Raw genomic sequence first — 19,272 nt, forward strand, 5'->3', positions numbered from 1 at the left:
CTGAGAGACCTGGAGGGCTGCATATGAACCCTAGGCTTCAGGTTCCCCATTCCTGCGCCATAGGATATGGTGCAAGACTCTCTACGCTGGCGATGCTGACGGCGACACACGTACGTTACAGTGGTGGAACACTCAAAGACGCGCTGAAAACGGAGCCTTAAAAGTCATGGGTAGGACCAGTGTTTTTTTTTTTTTTAAATTCTTTAGGGGTACTCTCATTTTCCTACTGATATTGAAATACTGCCCCTCAATGAGGCCAAACTGAGTCACAAAATGTTTAGGAGTATGCGCCCCCCTAGAAAAAAGCACTTGGTAGGACTTTGGTTGCACACAGCAGGAACACACTTATGCCAATTGCAGGGGGTTGGACTAGATGACCCTCGGGTCCCTTCCTACTGTAGTTCTGTGATTCTATGAAAAGCTGGCTTATTATGGCAAGCATCGCGATTACAACGTACGGCCAGCTCTCCGCGCCGGCGGCGGACCTCCGAAGCGGCGTCCCGGGCCCTACCGAGAGTTGCCTGCAGAGGGGGCTCCGCCCGCCACTTCCCTTCCCAAGGCCCAGCAGGCCCAGCGCAGACGGGCGGGGCGGGGCCGGTTCTTGCTAGAGAGGGAAGCGGCGTGGGTATCGTTCTTTGGCCGGGCCGGAGCAGGGCAACCATGCAGGTAGTATAAGCTTGAGGGGGCTTTGCGGAGAGGGACGGGGGCGGCAGGAGCGCGGAGGGTCTCTCGGGAGGCCTCGTGGCCTTGGGGCGTCCGCGCAGAGGCGAAGCCGGGTTGCTCCGGTGCCCCCTCGTGACTCGCTCCCTTTCCTTCCGCAGGCGACCTCCAAGCAGGCGGCGCAGGAGCTGCTCAAGTTTATCAGCCGGAGCCCCTCCCCTTATCACGGTAAGACGGAGCCCGGGACCGGGGGCTTCACGCCCGGGAAGTACTTCTCCAACGGGAGGTCTGCCATGCATTTAAAGCACATGTCTTCCCCCTGAAGAATCCCAGGAACTGGGTGTTGGGAATTGTAGCTCTTCCGAAGGAGTAAACTACACTTCCCAGGATTCTGTGGAGGGGGGGGTAAGCAGTGTGCTTTAAATGCGCGGTGTGAGGGGTGTAAATATGCACAATTTGGGGGGGCGGGGCGGAGGGTACATAAGGAGATAACAGAAATCATTGGGTTAAAGCTGGCCGAAAGTCCAGCAGTACCATTATTATCAATTTATGATGGCGTGGAAGGTTCACAGGCTGGGAAGGACTTGCTCACAAATTTATTGACAGCTGCACGAGTTATTATAGCTAGGAACATATGTGTCAACTTTCCCCTTTTCTTGCGAGGAATCCTATTCGGAATAAGGGAATTTCCCTTTAAACAAGGGAAAAGTTGCCAGCTATGGCTAGGAAGTGGAAAGGGGCAAGGTGGATATAAAATGGAAAAATGGTATAAAGTGGTGTGGGATATAGCCATTAATGATATATTAATATGTGCTATTAAGGTAAGACGGGTTGTATGCAGGAGAAATGAATTTGAGGAGATATGGAAAGTGTTTGTAGAATTCGTACTGTTAAAACGGAAAGGGGTCAAACCATCACAAGAGGTGTTGAAATTTTGGGAGGTTGGATAGTTACCATGGAATGGTCTCGGGGGTGGGATGCACATTTTTATTCTTATTTATTTATTCTTATTACTCTGTCAAAATAAAAAATAAAATTATATTAGAAATAAATAAATGTGAGGTGTATGCATTCTAGTCAAGAAAAAGCAGAGCCATTAGGGCTGTGGAGTGGGTAAAGGGCTGAGGGCCAGATAGAGACCTTGGATGCTGCATTCAGCCCTTAAGCCTGAGGGCACCCACCTTTAAGATCTTCTGCTGAGACTGTGGTCACACTTGCACCATTAAGCACTCTTATAGCAGTTTAACATTCATGGAGAATCCTGGAAACTATAGTTTATGGGTGCTGGGAATTGTAGTTCTGTGAGATCAACACCCTTAACAAATTGCAGTTCCCAGGATTCCTAGGGGGTTACAATGACAACAGTGGTATGAATGTTTTAAATGTATGGTGTAGATGTAACCTCTCCAGGTGACTACTGTGTCAGATGTTTGGCATCCAGCAACAAAATAAAGGGCTTTTATCGGCCTATAGTCCTCCTGGGGGCAACCTTCCTAAATTGCCTTGCCTGGTACTTAGGCTCTCTTTTTGGCACCAGGCAGGGGGAAAAAATGTTATTTGCCCAATCATTTCTAATTTGTAACTTGAGTAGCTTTTAAGGATTTTCATCCATCTTACTGTATTTGTACTGTGATACAGTTGGTTCACTACCTGAAATTCTGGATAAGTTGGTATTTAAATGTTTTTAATAATTAAACTTTTGGAAGATTATGGGATGCTTTTCATTCCACTTTCATAATTTTCTGCAGAACTTTAATGTTCCTTATCTGCAACATGTTCCTTATCTGCAAGTCTTGGTGAGCATAATGTACCATTCGTTGAATCATCTGTTTCATTTCCCTTGTAGAGGCTCAAACAGGTTCTGCTTGATTCAAGGAGGTTCACTGGAGCATTTTAAAATACAAGGAGGGTGGTTTATCTTCTCCACTGTGTTGGATGCTCAGTGGGCAGAAGTACAGGCTCAGGCTTGTAGTCAGCTAAATTCTGCTCAGAGTAAACCCATTGAAATAAATGAATCCAAGTTAGTCATGCCCATTAATTTCAGTGGATCTGATCTGATCTGGACTAGCACTGAATATTACCCACCATTCTTTGTTAGCGTTTCACAATTAATTCTAATCGTTGCACAGAGATGTCACAAGAAACATTTCTAGGGAAGGAGCTTTAGAAGGGCAAATGCTTGAGCCCTGTGTAGATGAGAATTTATTTACCATAAGTGCTTTTTCTCTGTACCCTCTTTGGCTCAGTCTGGCCTCGCCTTTCCTCAAGTGTTTATCTTGCTTTCCTTAATACATTTCTTGTTTGCTCTCTGTGGACATCTGAGCCCAAAGGGTGTTCTGAGCAGTTGCCTATCCTTCCGTGTGCAGGGGCGGCAGCAAATCCTTATCATTTCTGTGAAGGTGTGGTAACATGGATGTTCACCTGCAAAGGCTGGGAAGCCACAAAAGGCTTTGTAGCTGAGGCTATGCTTGCTGCTAGGGTAGGGTAAGCAAGTCAGGATGATAACATTACAATATGACTCTCACACTTGAGTTCAAGAGTACAAATAGGCCTGTGAGTGCAATTTAAGCTGCATCATGCTGATTTTGGTTTTTTGGCAGGGATGTGGGGTATCATTCAGAGTCTCATGTGCCGGGGGAAATTTCATTATTTGTTTACCTACCTATACCCCAGCCTTTCAAAGCTCTGTCATCAAAACGTGTGGGACAGTGAATTCCAAGTAGGGAGGCTGCCGCAGAGAAAGACCTTGTGAACCCCAAAACCAAGACAAATGCACTCAGTGAAAGACCACCTACCAGCTGACCTTAGGACTCAGACATATTGGGAAGAGGCGAGACCTGGAGGTGTATGTTTCCAAGCCATAAAGGGCTTTGAAGAATAGCCAGCACCTTGAATTGAACTTGGAGAGGGACCAGCAGCCAGTGCAGCTGGTATAATAAAGGGGATCCCAGGATCCCAGCACTTGTCCCCAGTTAAGTTTCTGGGAGGAAAATTCTGCATCAGCTGAAGCTTTAGGCTATCCCCAAGTGAAGAGCATTACTGTCGTCCCGTAATTGGGGAGGAGGGAGCAGTCGCACAAACTTCCACCTTGTTCAGAGCAGCAAATAGCTCTTTGAAGCCTGCTTCTGCATGCAGCTTGGCCAGCTGGGGGTGAGTGTCTTCATGCCCCCTTCATGACTGCTTGTGTTTTCCTCTCTTGCAGTGGTGGCCGAATGTCGGAGCCGCCTGCTTCAGGCTGGTTTCCAGGAGCTGAAGGAAACTGAACACTGGGATATCCAGCCTGACCGAAAGGTGTGGAAAGAGAGCGGCTTCTTCCTTCCCTTTCTTATTTGGGAATTGGGGTGGTGGGAGAAGGAGTGGGGTGCTCCAGATGAGGCCTCTGCCAGGCACCCCATCTATGGAACTGGGTAAAACACTGGTGTCTCCCACTCTTTCTTTAACCCCTCTTCTCCTGCCATACTAGTATTTTGTGACCAGAAACCTCTCGACATTGATCGCCTTTGCTGTTGGGGGACAGTACCAGCCAGGCAATGGCTTCAGCTTGATCGGAGCCCACACAGACAGTCCATGTCTGCGGGTAAGCAGCAACCCCCCCCCTTCCTCAATACTGCCTAGCATGCCCCTGGGTACTCTTTAGCATTCCTTCCCTCCTGCAGCCCTCTGTTGTCTCAGTCCTGCATTATTTGTTGTCTCCCCCTATGCATTGACTTTCTGTGAACAGGCCTCTTCCCGATACCCAATATGGATGGTGTGGGGAGACTATGCCCCCCCCCCAGATGCTGTTGAATTCCAACTCCCACCAGTATGGCCAGTAGTCGTGGTGAGAGGTAGGACTCCCAACACAAACTGGAGGGCCACAGGTGCCCCATCCCTGCAAATACTGTTTTCGGCCACTCCTTTTGCCTATGTTATTGGATCGCCAGTGTTTGCAGAATTGTGATAAACTTGCTTCCTCCTTCTGTCAGCAGTCTGGACAACATCCCTTTGGATTTGCCTTCTTCCACTCCTTTTTTAAAAAAACAACAACAACTGTTGGTTGGGATTTTTTAACTGGAATTGCTGAAATGCACCTTTTAACACTAAAGAAAAAGCAATGGACCAAATAAATGCATACAGAATACCAACCAATTGAGTGCATAACTTGGTATATATGTATACGATGAATGTAACTGCAAAAAATCCAGAGCTGCCACCCACTCTTATGACAATAACTCTGGCCCTATTTCTTGTCGGTCAGTTCCTTACCATTTGAGGAGCTAATTCAGTGTGTGCTGTTGGGATATACGTATGAATGTCCTTGTGTGTCATCCAGGTGAAACGCTGCTCAAAACGTAGCCAGGAGGGCACAGTCCAGGTGGCTGTGGAGACATATGGAGGGGGCATCTGGAGCACCTGGTTCGACCGTGACCTCTCTGTTGCAGGAAGAGTCATCGTCAAGGTTAGTCCTGGCTGGGGCCCTGCACTGTGGTGTATACTATGTGACTTTAGGAGCTCTTCAACGCTTAGGTTTTTCCAACTGGAAGAGACCTGACTTTACCTCCAATATTGCAGCCATGTCACATTAGGGCAGGGATGAGGAACACTTGCCAGCCTAAGAGCCAAATTCATTTCTGGACAGCCTTCCAGGGGCCACATGCCAGTGGGGGTGGGGAGGGCCAGAGACAACAAGTGCACAAAGAAGCTAATGCAGTTTTCATCTTTGGACAGCTGAGTAATTTCTACACACACACACAGTCCTCTCTATCTTTTATCCAGACACCCACAAGTTATTATCAGAGGACTGTCATGGCTGAAAATTGGCCACTGTTGCTTTAATGCTTAAAAAGCTGGGTCAGCATGAGTCAGCGGCCTGCACTGTGTATATATAGAGTGAGAAATGTTAGTTGGTTGGGTTGGTTGGTTAGTGAAAGCTGGTAGTGTTGATGTGTGTATAGTTGGTCAGTCACTTTTGCAGAAAGACTTTTAAGAATAAAACTCTGCAAGGATACTTTTCTCGTGGACTCTTTTATGCCAACAAGGGTCCAAGGACCAGGCTGAGGCAACAAAGGGAGGTCAGAACCCTTTCTTTTTGTTTTTTTACAAACACTGACAAGGACAAGGACCTATTCCAGTTAGGAAGAAACACTCAAGGAGGGCAGGAAGTAGACCTACTAAAGGGTGTGGCTGAGGAGGAAAGAGTACCAAGGGCCAGATAGAGAGACTTGGTGGGTAGGGTTGCCATATTTCAAAAACCAGGACACCTCCAAAATTGTTGAGCCAAAAGAACTTGCCTAAGATCTAGGACAAAGCGCCACCTTTCGGAAATCTCTCCCCCCTTTGAAATCCAGATAATGTCCGGGAAAATCCAGACATATGGCAGCATTGGTGGGCTGCATTGGCCTGAAGTTTCCATCACCTGCACATCAAGGCCTATTCTTATATTTGCTCTGCAGCCTGGGAGCTGCTGCAGTAGGACTGGTGAACTTGGCCTTTTAGATGACATTGGATTCCCACCATGCATCATTCCTGATCATTGGCCACACTGGTTGGGGCTGACAGAAGTTGGGAGACTCCCAACAACATCTGAGGGCCAGATGTTGTTCTGTCCTACAGCATGACGTCTTCAGTTGCCACTCCAGTAATGTGAGAACCTTGGGGTCACATGGCTGAAATTTGAATATGGCTACTTCCTCTCCACCACTGCCCTGGGTTAGGTGTGAGAAATAGCTCAGTTTCCACAATTTCAAACTCTAGATAGCTCTATTGCCCAGTTGTTGCTTTTTTTTGTTTGGGGTTCTTGCTATTATATGCTGTTAAACTGAAGATTTTAGTTGGTTGTCTTGGGTGTTTTTTAAGTAGTTTGTGAAATGCTAACATGAATTGACATATTCTGAGGGTGCTTGATGAAAGAAACTGAAGTGTTTATCATGTGGAATAATCAAGCTGCATGCATTGCATTGTTTTGATTGAGACTGAGATACAACAAAGATGCCAACAGCAAATATCCTTCCCTGGAGACAAAGTCCATAAAAGTGTTATTAAAAACCAGCAATTTTAATCTTCTGTTTAATGAATTACCCGATCAGTGCTTTCTGCCCTGGTAAACATGAGTGTGTTCAGTGGAGCTGGTTGCCTAGCTACACTTGAGTAGGACTGGAGTCTAGTTCAAAGTGTGCCATACTTTGCATACTTTAAAGTACTTGTTTGAATATGACTGAAATCAAAAGCGATGAAGAGATGAAAGTTCTGATCAAAAAGATGTTTGGGGCTTTGTTCCATTCTGCAATTCTGTTCACACCTACACCTACCTGAGATTAAAATTAAACATTAATTTAAACCAAGTGGAGATGAGGTTCCTGCAAGCATAGGTGCATGGTCTGTGTGGGCCAGAAGATTTATTAGGGAAGTGGGAATGGAAGGGTGCATAGTTATGGTGACACTCTTACCAAATTGAAATGTGAAACTTTCTAAAAGTTCCTCCAAACTCATGTTCTAAAATGCTGTCATAAATGCTCTTAGTTGGCATATTTTGAGAACAAGGGTCTCTTTTTTGCATTCTTTCTGATTTGCTTAAATACAGACGCTCAGGGCTGAAACAGATCTCTTCTTTTTGTTGTTGTTTTTGAACAACTTTAAAGGAGGGAGGATCTCCCATTTTTGTCCAAGCCAGCAGCGTAGGGGGAGGGAAGTATTCACCCACCCACCCACACCCCTCTACCTCTGAAAGCGCTGATTGTCAGTATTGGTGAAACCATGGGCAAAGTTAAACTATTGGTCCAATCTTTTCCAGTCTCTCCCCCTGATAAGCTGCCTTCCCCCCCCCCCCACATGGGCACTTTTCTTAGATTGTTCATGATAGCTCTATTTTCCAGAAGGGCCATATCTGGGTGGAAGATCACCTGCTTTGCAATTTGATCCCTGGTTTGATCTCTAGAATCTGCAAGTCGGGCAGCGAAGGAGGCCTGCCCGATACCGCAAAGAGCTGTTGCTGTAGACAACACTAGGCTGGGTGGACCAGTGGTTCAATGAGAGGCTTTAGCTCACAGCTGCTGCCTCAATCCCGCTCTCCTGTTCCTCCCCTCTCCCACATTATGCCAGTGGGTGAAAGTGGCAGAATGACGCACACCCTACACTTATGTCCCCCTTCTGTTTTCCATTTCAGGACCTGTCCACAGGGCGCCTGGAGCAGCAGCTGGTGAGGGTGGAGCAGCCCATCCTCCGCATCCCACACCTGGCCATCCACCTCCAGCGCAATGTGAATGAGAGCTTCGGGCCAAACACAGAGCAGCACCTGTGAGTGTGTAAACTGCTGTTCCTCTGTGCTCATATATTCCATGGTGGGTTGGGGCGAGGGGCAGCAGGCTTGGCTGGCACTCCTGTCATTTGCCTTTCAGCAAGAGAGTCTGCTGCAGAGTTTGATCCCCTTGGGTGATGGGGAATGACCTTAGCTCACAGGAAGACCATCTGCTTGGCATGCAGAAGGTTCCAGGCTCAAGATCCCCAGCATCTCCAGGGGTGGGGGCTGGGAATGGTCCCTGTCTGAAGCCCTGGAGAGCCACTGCCAGTCTGAACAGCACCGAGCTAGGTAGACCTGACTTGGTATATATGACAGCTTTCTATGTTGATACAATACTCTGTGCTTTAGGATTGCCTAGAGAGGCCCAGGTCTGGATTCTGTGTATAAGTCGTATCGGACTGGTTGGGACTGGAGGGCTTACTGGCACCCCATCTTTATTTGGTTTTTTTACTTCCAATATTATAGACCACTTAATGTTTAGAGTTCCTAAGCAGCATACATAAGTTTTTTTAAAAAAAACTACACCTTATAGAGAAAAAGAATAATTAAAATTCATTGTAAAAGCAGAAAACCAGTGGAAAATGCCTGCTGAAATGATGGTCTTTGTCACGTGCCTGTCTAAGTTTTAACCAAGTCATACCCACCTGCCCTACACCTGGCCTGTGTGATCAGCATCGCCTCCCAAGCCTTGTGCATAGCTCCTTGCATGGCTCTGTGCCAGCCCCAACAATCAGGTGGTGCTTGCACACAGCTGTGCATAGTGTGCTGGAACCCTGACGCTCAGCTGATTGTCAGGACTTCAAGCTTCATGTACCGTACAAGCAAGAAGGTGGCCCACCTGACATCGTTGTGACGCCAGGTGGTTGACAGTGGAGCGGCCCTGCCAGTATGTCAAACTTGGCCATGGAGATGATAAGGATCCAGACTGCTGGCTGGATCCAGTTCTCCACCCCTGGCCTAGAGGACCACAGGTTCCCCAGCACTTGGCTGTTGGGTATCAGGACCATGCTACCAATATGATGGGAGGGGATGTGATGGCAATGGGAGGGGATGTTCCCTGAGAAAAAAGGTGAGGTGTAGTTACAGTGTTTCTTGCTCTGCCGGGGGGGGGCTGACTTTCACCAAGTGGCTTCTTTGGAAGTGTCTTGTGCTGTTGGGTCTTGGTGGCTCCGTGGGCTCCAGTTGCTTCTTGGAGCCAAATTTCCCAGGAAGCAGCAATAATGAGCAGGCCAGTTAAACAGCCAACACACCTGCCGTTCCCAGGGTCCCGATTCTGGCCACAGAAGTCCAGGAGGCCCTGGAAAAGAAGACGTCCAAGACAGACACAGCTTGTACCTCATCTCTCCAGGTAAGGCTGGGGAGGCAGCGGGGGGGGGGGGGACACAAGGATGCTGTTGAATTGGCTGGAGAGGTACAGTATGCAAGTCCAAAACAAGGGAGAGAACTGACAGCTTTCCAGAGTGGAGTAAGTCTCTTTTACCTTCTCACAACTTTTCCTTCTCACAGAGTCGTCACTCTCCAGCCCTGCTGGCCCTCCTCTGCTCCCAGCTGAAGGTGAAACCGGAGCAGGTGGTGGAGATGGAGTTGTGCCTGGTGGATACACAGCCTCCTGTGAGTATCCTGTTTTATTAAATAAATAAATGGTGCTTTAGGGGTTGGCAGTGGGGTTTGGTTTTGGACAGAGCTAGCTTTCTAAGGGTCACATGGTTGAACTCATTACATTTTCTAGCTCCATGCAACTTTCCTTTAGCACAGCAATGGGGAACCTGTGAGCTTCCTACCAGCCAGCAAGGTCAGTGGTGGGGGTTGTAGTCTAGCAATATCAGGAGAACCACAGGTCCCCCACCGTTTGGTCTGAGAGAGAGAGAGGCGTAGAGAGAGATGCTTGTTCCAGATTCTCATTCATCTCCTGGGGAAAGATCCCAGCTGCCACTCTCCAACCCGTTTGCAAAACCTGCAGGGAGAATGTGTGCTGTGGCAGACAGACTGAACCAGGGAAAGGTTGGTCCCAGCTCAGGATTTTTTCTTTCTGGTGAATCCTCCTCCAGACACTAGGTGGCGCCTTCAGTGAGTTCATTTTCTCCCCTCGCCTGGACAACCTCCACAGCAGCTACTGTGCCCTGCAGGTGAGTACTTTGTGCGGTCGGGGGGGGGGTGTCGGGTCAGAGATGAATCCTCTTCTGTGATCCATCAGTGCCATGGAAAGGAGCCATCCTCTAATCTGCTCTAATAACTTGTGTTTCCCCCAGAAGTCACCTAGAAACTACTTCTAACCCTTGCTCTATTGTTTCACATTCCATCCCCACCCCATGTACTAAAATCACCCGTTACTCTTGCAGTCAAAAGGTGGGGTGACCCATTTAACCACTTTGCACGGTGAAACTATTCCTATGTTTGTGGGAATGGCTGTGTGCAGAAATATACCTCTGGGGCTCTCTCTGTGTGTAGCAACAGGTAGAGAAACATTTCAAATCATGGAGGGGTTATGCAGAACCACAAGGGTTCCAGCTCAGATGAAATGGAATACTGTGGTTTACATGGAAGTAAACCACACATGCGGGGGGGGGGAGGTGAGGAGAAAGTCAGAAGCAGCCAAGTGCAGTGTTTATTTACCATATTTTTCGCACCATAGGACGCACTTTTCCCCTCCTAAAAAGCAAGGGAAAATGTGTGTGCGTCCTATGGAGCGAATGCAGGGGGGAGGTAGGCGGGAAAAGCCCCCAAGAGCTGCACACAAGCTCCGTGCGCTCTTGCAGGCTTTTCCACAGGAGGGAGAAGGGACTGACTGGCCGCATCAGTCCCTTCTCCCGCCTCCCAGAAAAGCCAGGAGAAGCCGCGATCTCTTTAAAGGAGTTGCGCGGCTTCTGCCGGTTTTGCGGGAGGTGGGTGAATCCCCCCACCTCCTAGGAAAGCCCTGTGCAGCGTCTCCCGGCAAGGAGAGGCTGCACGGGGCTAAAGGGGAAGCCAAAACAGCAAGCGGGATCCATCCCGCTTGCTGCTTTGGCTTGCTTCATAGCTGCGCGCAACCCCTCCGGCAAGGAGAGGATGCACGGGGCTATGGAGTCTTTAGCCCCACGCAGCCTCTCCCGGTAGGGAGAGGCTGTACGGGGCTAAAGGGGAAGCCAAAACAGCGAGCGGGATCCATCCTGCTCGCTGCCTTGGCTTGTGCCATAGCCGCGCACAACCCCTCCGGCAGGGAGAGGTTGTGCGCAGCCTGTACGCTGCTCTTTGGGGCTGGGGGGGAAAAATTTTTTTCTTGATTTCCCCCCCCTAAAAACTGGGTGCGCCCTATGGTCCAGTGCGCCCTATGGTGCGAAAAATACGGTATGTAGCATCAGGCATGGGCCTTGGGTCTTTTGTAAAGTTTTGTCAAAAGGTAGGGCATTGACAGGTACAGCTTTTTCCTTTTTTTATAAATAATTTTTATTAATTTTCCAACATACGTTTATAATATCCAACCTAAATTTATCACATATTTTCTCTTTTGGACTTCCTTCAGCCTCTCTAACAATCATCCATTATTCAATTTTTTAATTACACATTTCCTAATTTATATATTGCATTTTATATGCCTTCACTCTCTTATTTTTCTTCAACACAATATTACTCAAACATTCACAGAGCTTCTTGAAATCCCACTAGCGTTATTTGCTCATCACAAATACATTTCAAATAATCTGAAAATTTTCCCCAATTTTCGATGAACTTTTGGTCTCATAGTTATCTGATCTTCCCCGTTAGTTTAGCTAGTTCTGCATAGTCTATCAGTTTCATTCTCCATTCTTCTAACGTCGGTAGTTGTTCCTGTTTCCATCTTTGGGCCAGTAGTATTCTCGCTGCAGTTATTGCGTATTGGAAAAGTTTGCAGGCCTTTCTATTTATCTCATTTCCTACTATTCCTAAAAGAAAAGCCTCTGGTTTCTTAACAAATGTATATTTCAACATCTTTTTCAACTCATTATATATCAATCCCAGAAGCCCAGGTACAGCTTTTTCCAGAACTGTTGCACTACAGCGGAAGCAGCATGTGATTTTAAATTCTCCTTTTTGTGAAATGACTAAAGGCACCAGTTATCTACCCTGGTGACACTCTTCTCCCCAGTACACCAGCTTTCTGACATGGGACTGCAGCTTAAGAGTTGAGCCCAAGGGAGTCCTTCCATTTGCTGTAGTTAGAGGCCCAAGACAGCTGGAAGCACAAAACTCACAGTCCCTGAGCTTGTATACTTTCCCAGATACCTAGGATGGGCACAGGTGGTGGGGGGACGACAGACATCTAGTCAGAAGCCATAAGTAGTCTTTCCTGTGGTGCCAGAAGGGATCTAGCATTGCAGAGAAACCGGTACTCTTTAAGAAGTCGGCTCAGTAGAGAACCTTTGCAAATGTTCAGGCCACGGAGGCCAGTCTAACCTACAGACTAAAGAAAAATAGTTCAATTGTAAGTACAGAATTTAACGTACTGAGAACATGAAGGGAGACGCTGACATGGTTTCTTTAAGAAGTCAGCTCACAAGATAGCAACGCATAGACTAGTAGCAAATATTTTTGTCCCAGGGCACTCCCTATCCTGCCCCATTAGGCACTCCCTAACCTTTTCCCCTTACGTTTTTCTACAGGCACTGATTGAATCCAGCAAAGAGCCTGGAGCTCTTGCCAAAGAACCAAATGTGCGCCTGGTTGCACTTTATGACAATGAAGAGGTCAGTACGAGACAGTTGTGGATGGGCAAGGCTACATTCTGGGTAGAAAAGAGGGAAGGGCCATAGCCCAGGGGTAGAGCATCTGCTTTTCATGCAGAAGGTCCCAGGTTCAATCCCCGGCATCTCCAGGTAGGAGAACTGCTCCTAATCAGTGTAGACAATACTGAGCTAGATGGATCAGTGGTCTGACTCGGTATAAGGCAGCCTCCTATGTTGCTGCAGAAGTGGAAAGTGAAATCCTGTTCTGAGCATTAGGTACCCCTGCCCGTACGGGCCAGTCGTGTCCAACTCTAGGGTTGTGCGCCCATCTCACTTAAGAGGCCGGGGGCCAGCGCTGTCCGGAGACACTTCCGGGTCACGTGGCCAGCGTGACGAAGCTGCATCTGGCGAGCCAGCGCAGCACACGGAAACGCTGTTTACCTTCCCGGCAGTAAGCGGTCCCTATTTATCTACTTGCACCCGGGGGTGCTTTTGAACTGCTAGGTGGGCAGGAGCTGGGACTGAAAGACGGGAGCTCACCCCGCCGTTCTGAGCATTAGATGAATATTATTATTTGGAGAGTGGCTCCACCTGATGGTTTGATAGATGATGAGGGGAAATGTTATGAGAAATTAAGGGGCAGAAACACGTCTGCTCTCTGAAACATTATTCATTCATTTATGCAACACCTTTCTTCTAAGGAGCTCAAGGATGGCATTCCTGCTTCTCCCTGTCTCCATTTTATCCTCAGAACAACCCTGTGAAGTAGGCTCAGCTGAGAGGGACTGGCCCAAGCTCACCCATCCACCTTGCTGGTTCAGCAGTGATTTGAGCCCTCGTCTTCAAGGTCCTAGTCCAGGGGTGGGAAATGTTTGCTTCTCCAGATGTTGCTGACTCCTGTTGTCCTTGACCATTGGCCCTGCTTGATGGGGGCTGTATATCAGCAGCATCTAGAGGGGCAAAGGTTCCCCACACCCATCATAAGCCAGCATTCCTAACTGCTGCACCACACTGAGATGGGAGGTGGAATATTTCTGGGTTAAAAAGGCTCTTCTTGCTGGCTCCTTTACTGACTTGACTTATCTGGCAGGTTGGTTCCCAGAGTGCACAGGGGGCTGGCTCGCTCCTCACTGAACTTGTCCTTCGGCGCATCTCTGCTTCGCCCCAGAACTTGACAGCCTTTGAGGAAGCCGTGCCAAAGTCCTGCATGATCAGTGCTGACATGGCCCATGCCGTGCACCCCAATTATGCGTGAGTATGTTGCTGTGCCCAGCAGGAAGAAATGCACGAGGGTTTAGCAAGTATTTTACTAAATATTAGGCATTCTGCTGTGAATTTGCTGGTTTGCGGTACAAACTGAAAAGTTGGCATCTGTTGTGGAATTCGGCTTTCAAAGAGGCTCTGCTTTCATTAAAAAATAAAATAAAATCTAGTCCCATGGTTTTATAAACGAAATTGTTTGATACTTAAAACTGTAGGATAGAAATGCAAGCTGTCTGACTTACCAACTCTCAAACTTGAAAATCCTGAGGTCAGAAACATCTCTTTATCAGTTTAGGCTAATCTGCAAAATCCAAGTCATCTATTTAAAGGCCCTTCCCTCAATTATAACAAGGAAGTAAGGCTCCCTAAACTGTTGACCATAAGTCCTGGGCCTTGGACCCCTCCAGAGCAGAACTGGGGAATCTGCCCCCCCACTGCACACATTGTTGGACTCCAAATCCCATTAGCCCCAGCCAGCATGGCTGGTGGTCAGGGATGACGGGAGTTGTTGTCCTGCAGCATTTGGAACCACCCTCAGGGGTAGCGTTTTGGCAAAGGACACGGATTGAGGCAGAACCAGTAGTTATGTTCAGCCTTCCCCGACAAATGCACTTTCTCTCTCCCAGGCCTCATGGTCCTAGAAAACAGTTTGGCAGCGTATGCTGAAAGTCAGAAAATGGAGGTGCTCTTCTAACTTCCGAGTTTGGCTTGTTCCAGATGATGTACCCAGCGCTGAATCTGCCCCCTGGCAAATGGTGCCCTTGGGCTAGATGCAGCTCTTAGGCATCACTGTCAAGAGGGTCTTTCTCATCCTGCCACTGGCATATGGCAGTGCTCCTCTTCCCCAGAATGCCTGTCTCCGCTCTAATAAAAGTCCTTTATGCATAAATCTGCGTACAGGTGTTCTCACTGACACATCAGGAGCGCCACTCTGCCCCCCCCCAAAAAAATCCTGCTTCTTTTGAAATTGCTCCCAGGCATTGAAATAACACCACATCTCTTCTTAGTTTCATTCCACTGTCTCTTCTTCGAAATTCAGCCTCATGTTTCTAAGAGTTTGGATCTACTTGGCCAGGGTCTAATTTGATGCTCCCTTTTGCAGCGACAAGCACGATAAGAACCACCGTCCAGAGTTCCACAAGGTAGGTGATGGGGCCACGAGGCAACAATAAAATGTGGAAAACTAAGGCAGACTCTCTGCAAGCAGTAGCAGAGTCGTCCTCAGCACAAGTTGAACGGGGGAGATAGCAAAACTTACTCCTGAAACTGAAGTTAATTCTTCTTTAAGACCTGATAACATTGGTTTTTAATACACAAAACTTTGCCTCTGAATGTAAGAATGAGCTTTTGGAGATGCTGGTGGGGTGTGTGTGGGATTTGCTTTTGCTCCCGTAGCCTAGATGTTGGGAAGTATGCCAAAGGTTATTCGATTGCTGGAAACAACATATTAGTTACAGTCCTGTCCTTTTCAATATTTGTGATGTATACCTTACAGGCTGGAGCTGCAACAGAATATTATAGTGTGCAGTGCTCTTGTTCTGGATTCAGCCAACTGCCCCTGCCATTCTGATAGGGTGTTTCATTTCATTCCCCCTTGCCCATTATTCAGTATCGTGTGCCCACTGAGCATGCTCAATCCTCCTTTGGCTTTTGGGTATTCCTCCCCCAAAATAAAAATATTGTAGCACTTCTGCAAACTTTAGGAGCTTGCCTAAGCCCCTTAAGATTTTGTATTGGGGTAGTGGTGCTGTTTTGCCTACATAAGCAATGTCACTCAAACCTAGCTACGGTAGATGGAAGGAATGATTATGCCAGTGGATTTTTCTGTTGTTGTATTTAGTGGGGCAGGGGGCTTGTTCTAGGACTTTGGATGTCTGGTGGCAAGCATTGGTCCCATTCCGTGACTGGGGGGTTCATGGTGGTTGCTCGTCTCCTGATCCCACAAGCCAGAAGAGCAGAGGGAAGAATGTCTGAAAGCCCAAAGGAAGACTCAGGCCTACGCTTGTTTCTGTGTGGGGATACATATAACTACTGCATTATTCTGGGGCAAGATTGCCGTGGGGTAGGTCTCTGCTTTCCAGTGGTTCCTTTTGGCTTCCACACCGCCTTCTCTCTGTTGCAGCTCATGCTTTCGGGAAGCAAAGCTTTATGTTCTTGATGTATGCAGACCGCATCTCCTTTCTTAGTACATCTTTTTGTTCTGAATCCTCTGGTTTCTCATGCAGGGCCCTACAATAAAAGTGAACAGCAACCAGCGCTATGCCTCTACTGCTGTCACCGAGGCCCTGATCCGAGAAATTGCCAGCCGTGTGGACGTCCCCCTGCAAGTAAGCATTGTTCCTCTCTACCTCAAGAGCTACTCCCAAGCTTTCCCCTTGCACTTAATACTGTGGCCACTAGAGGGTGAGTTTGGATCGGCCAGCGTAGGGAAATACACAAGTGCTATGTCCCTGTACTGTAGATTCTGCAGCCAAGGACCAATGGGGCAAGATGCCCCATCTGCCATTGGGGGGCGGGAGTTGGGACCAGAAATGGTGGGCCTTCAGGATTAAATGCTATGGGGGAAGGCCTTACCCCTTATCTGAAGATGGGTTTTTTCCGCTTCCTTCTGTCTCCAACCCCTGGCTGTTCCTTCTTGGGTTTTAAGGTCTGTGGAGTGTTGACAGCATTTCCACCTCATGGCTGTCTCTTGATGCTGGGGTTGTGCACATAGGTGCGCAGAACCTTCTCCCCAAAGACCTCCTCCACTCCCATCATCGACGCTCAGTAGATCCATATCTGGCCGCCTTTCTTAATGGCCTCGTCCAACAACTAAAGGGAGTCCCCAACCCCTGGACAGTGTCAAGGCCAAATCAGCTGCTCAGGAGCCTTAAGAGAAAGCAATTCATTTGCCTATTGCAGGAATTCATGGTTCGGAATGACTCTCCCTGCGGCAGCACCATTGGGCCCATCTTGGCCTCCCGCCTTGGCTTGCGCGTCCTGGACATGGGTTCCCCGCAGCTGGCCATGCACTCCATCCGCGAGATGTGCTGCACTTCCAGCGTCCTGCAGTCCATCACTCTCTTCAAGGTGGGTGGCAGCTCAGGTGGGGCAGAGGGAAAGCGTTTGCATTGAGCGGAGCTGTTTTCTGCTGCCTCCAAGGGTGTGGGTGTGTGCCCAGGTCTCCCACCCACCCCTTTCCCAGGTTGTCCTTACAACAACCCTGTGAGTTAGGCTAGACTGAGGAAGCTTGAGTGGCGTGAGAGAGGAGTATCTCCTTTGCAAAGAAACTCTCTTGTCACGGGCCTTGGCTGTACGGTTGGGAGCAGGCCAGGAAAAAGGGAAGGGCAATGTAAACAGAGAGCTTTCCCTCTGGCCCTGTGTATTGTTTGGGGAGCAGGTTGAGGAGGAGGGGGGCACAAAGTGTGAGAAGAGCTTGGCAGACAGGAGCAAGGTTTCCATACGTATTGAGGTCACCATCCTCCCCGCCCCGGGTTGCAGGTTGAGCCCTGCTGCCGCCCACTCCCTATCTCTTCCTTGTAATCTTGTCTGTATGTTACCATGGCAACGATGGTGCCCTCCAGTCGGTGATCGGTTTCTGTGGCAACATGGTGCCTCACGATTCTCCTGCTGCCATGGTGACGCCATCATATGTGTGTGTTTGACAGCTGCCCCGTCCCCCCCCCCCCGAGGGTTGTTCTTCCCCCACCAAACCTGACTCTTCCTCCTCTTTCTCTCCTCCTTCCTTCCTTCCTTCTTTCCCAGGCCTTCTTTGAGCTGTTCCCAGTGCTGGATCAGGGACTGCTGAGCAACTGAAGAGCATCTCAAGCACAGGAAGTGGCTAACGCCCCCTCTCCCTGGCCAGATAGCAATTAAGGCACATGTTGTACAGCGGCTCATGGAACGACTGCTTCTGGAGAGTTGCATCTTTCCCCCCCTTTCTACAGTCATTTTCCAAAAGAGGCTGGGCATTTGAGGCTTGCGTACAGCCAGGAGGGCCTGATCCAGAGAGGCTGTGCCATAGAACAGCTCATCCTCGCTCCTTCATAGCTGATAGAAAACTTTATTCAAGATAATGACATGTTAAAGGGCTATCTACAGTCATCTTCGTGCTTTAAGTGGGCACTGAAATTATGGGTGAAATTCCAGCATTGAATAAATGCCAAGTGATGCATACTTTTAATTGGATCATCCCACTCCCACATCCTTTGCTCATTCACTTGGTTGGGTTCTAAATTAGCTACCGCCCTGTGTGAATGAGAGGTACTGGCTGCCAAGCAAGCAATGTCTGAGAGGCATTATATACACAGGCAAGTACACAAGATCACACCAGGTAGATTACATTTGTGGGAATGCACTGTTCAGCACCATTTTCTATCCATAATTCTAGTAGCTGGGGGGGGGGGGGTTATTTTATCTTGCCATGGATGAGGGAATCCCCAGAAACTTGGCTGCCTAGATACCATAGAGTTGCCATATTTCAAAAGTGAAAATCCAGACACAAAAATTGGGTTGACGTACGTTCTGATTTTCCCAGATAATTTCACCTGGACACTGTTTTTGACAGCCAAGTTCTGGCAATTTCCAGGAAATTTAGGATGTATGGCAGCCCTAAGATACCAATGAATGGAATCTCCTTACTCAGGGAGCTCCAGAAGACTTGTTCACTGAGCATTCCTCCTGAATTGTTTGCCAGGAGGTTAGATGACATTGCATCAGTGCAAGTGTTATCCCACACTTTCCTGTGCATTTCCCCATCACTTTCCTTATTGCAAAGAGCATAGGCTTTAGGAGAAGCAGGTTTTTGGTGCAGGATGTCCTGGTCCACTGTAATTGTGCAACCAGAGTTTGCCAGTATGTGCTTGAATCCAATCTGAATATACTGATAGTCTGAAAGTGCCCTCAGTCCCTATGCAGGCCTGGTCCTGGGAAGTAGGAATATGGGTTTCCCAGCTCTCCGTATTAGGGCGGAAGATTGACAGCTCTAATCTAAAATAGTGACTGGAGGTTCAAAGCATCATCAAACAATACATACCTGTCTTTAGCAGAGCCTGTGGTTTTAGCTCTAATCTAGACAAGTGGTGTTAATGAAAAGTGGACAGGAAATAGAAAAGACACAGACATGACTGCCTTGTCAACCTGGTCACCTTCCTCCAGATTTGAACCATTTGCTTAATACCCCCATAGTTTCTCCTTCAGGTGTTCTGTTGGAAGGGAATAACACAAGAAGCTGACTGTAGTGTCGCCATGCATGGTGTAGTGAGGAACCTTTTCAGCTGGAGGCCTCTGTTTGCTCAATGGCAGCCACCTGTGGATGCTGTGTGTCAGTGATGGGTGGCGTCAGAGGCAAAAGTGTGGGGAGCAACAGGTGTGATTTTTAACCTTTGTACAGTAAAATCAGAAGTGTTTACATAC

General features: G+C 48.2%; 1 protein-coding gene across 1 annotated transcript; it reads left to right on the top strand.

The window, feature by feature from the left end:
* Nucleotides 1-542: 542 nt before the first annotated feature.
* Nucleotides 543-18,040, top strand: DNPEP (aspartyl aminopeptidase). The gene is made up of 15 exons (XM_053401052.1): nucleotides 543-666; nucleotides 822-888; nucleotides 3,863-3,951; nucleotides 4,124-4,237; nucleotides 4,973-5,098; nucleotides 7,802-7,932; nucleotides 9,200-9,284; nucleotides 9,443-9,547; nucleotides 9,985-10,062; nucleotides 12,553-12,636; nucleotides 13,706-13,866; nucleotides 14,981-15,020; nucleotides 16,104-16,205; nucleotides 16,780-16,947; nucleotides 17,623-18,040. The coding sequence occupies exons 1-15, from the start codon at nucleotides 661-663 to the stop codon at nucleotides 17,671-17,673; spliced, it is 1,407 nt and encodes a 468-aa protein (XP_053257027.1). The 5' UTR covers nucleotides 543-660; the 3' UTR covers nucleotides 17,674-18,040.
* The last annotated feature ends 1,232 nt before the right edge of the window (nucleotides 18,041-19,272 follow it).

The sequence above is a fragment of the Podarcis raffonei genome, chromosome 1 (genome assembly GCF_027172205.1).
Source record: "Podarcis raffonei isolate rPodRaf1 chromosome 1, rPodRaf1.pri, whole genome shotgun sequence".
NCBI classification, from domain to species: domain Eukaryota; kingdom Metazoa; phylum Chordata; class Lepidosauria; order Squamata; family Lacertidae; genus Podarcis; species Podarcis raffonei.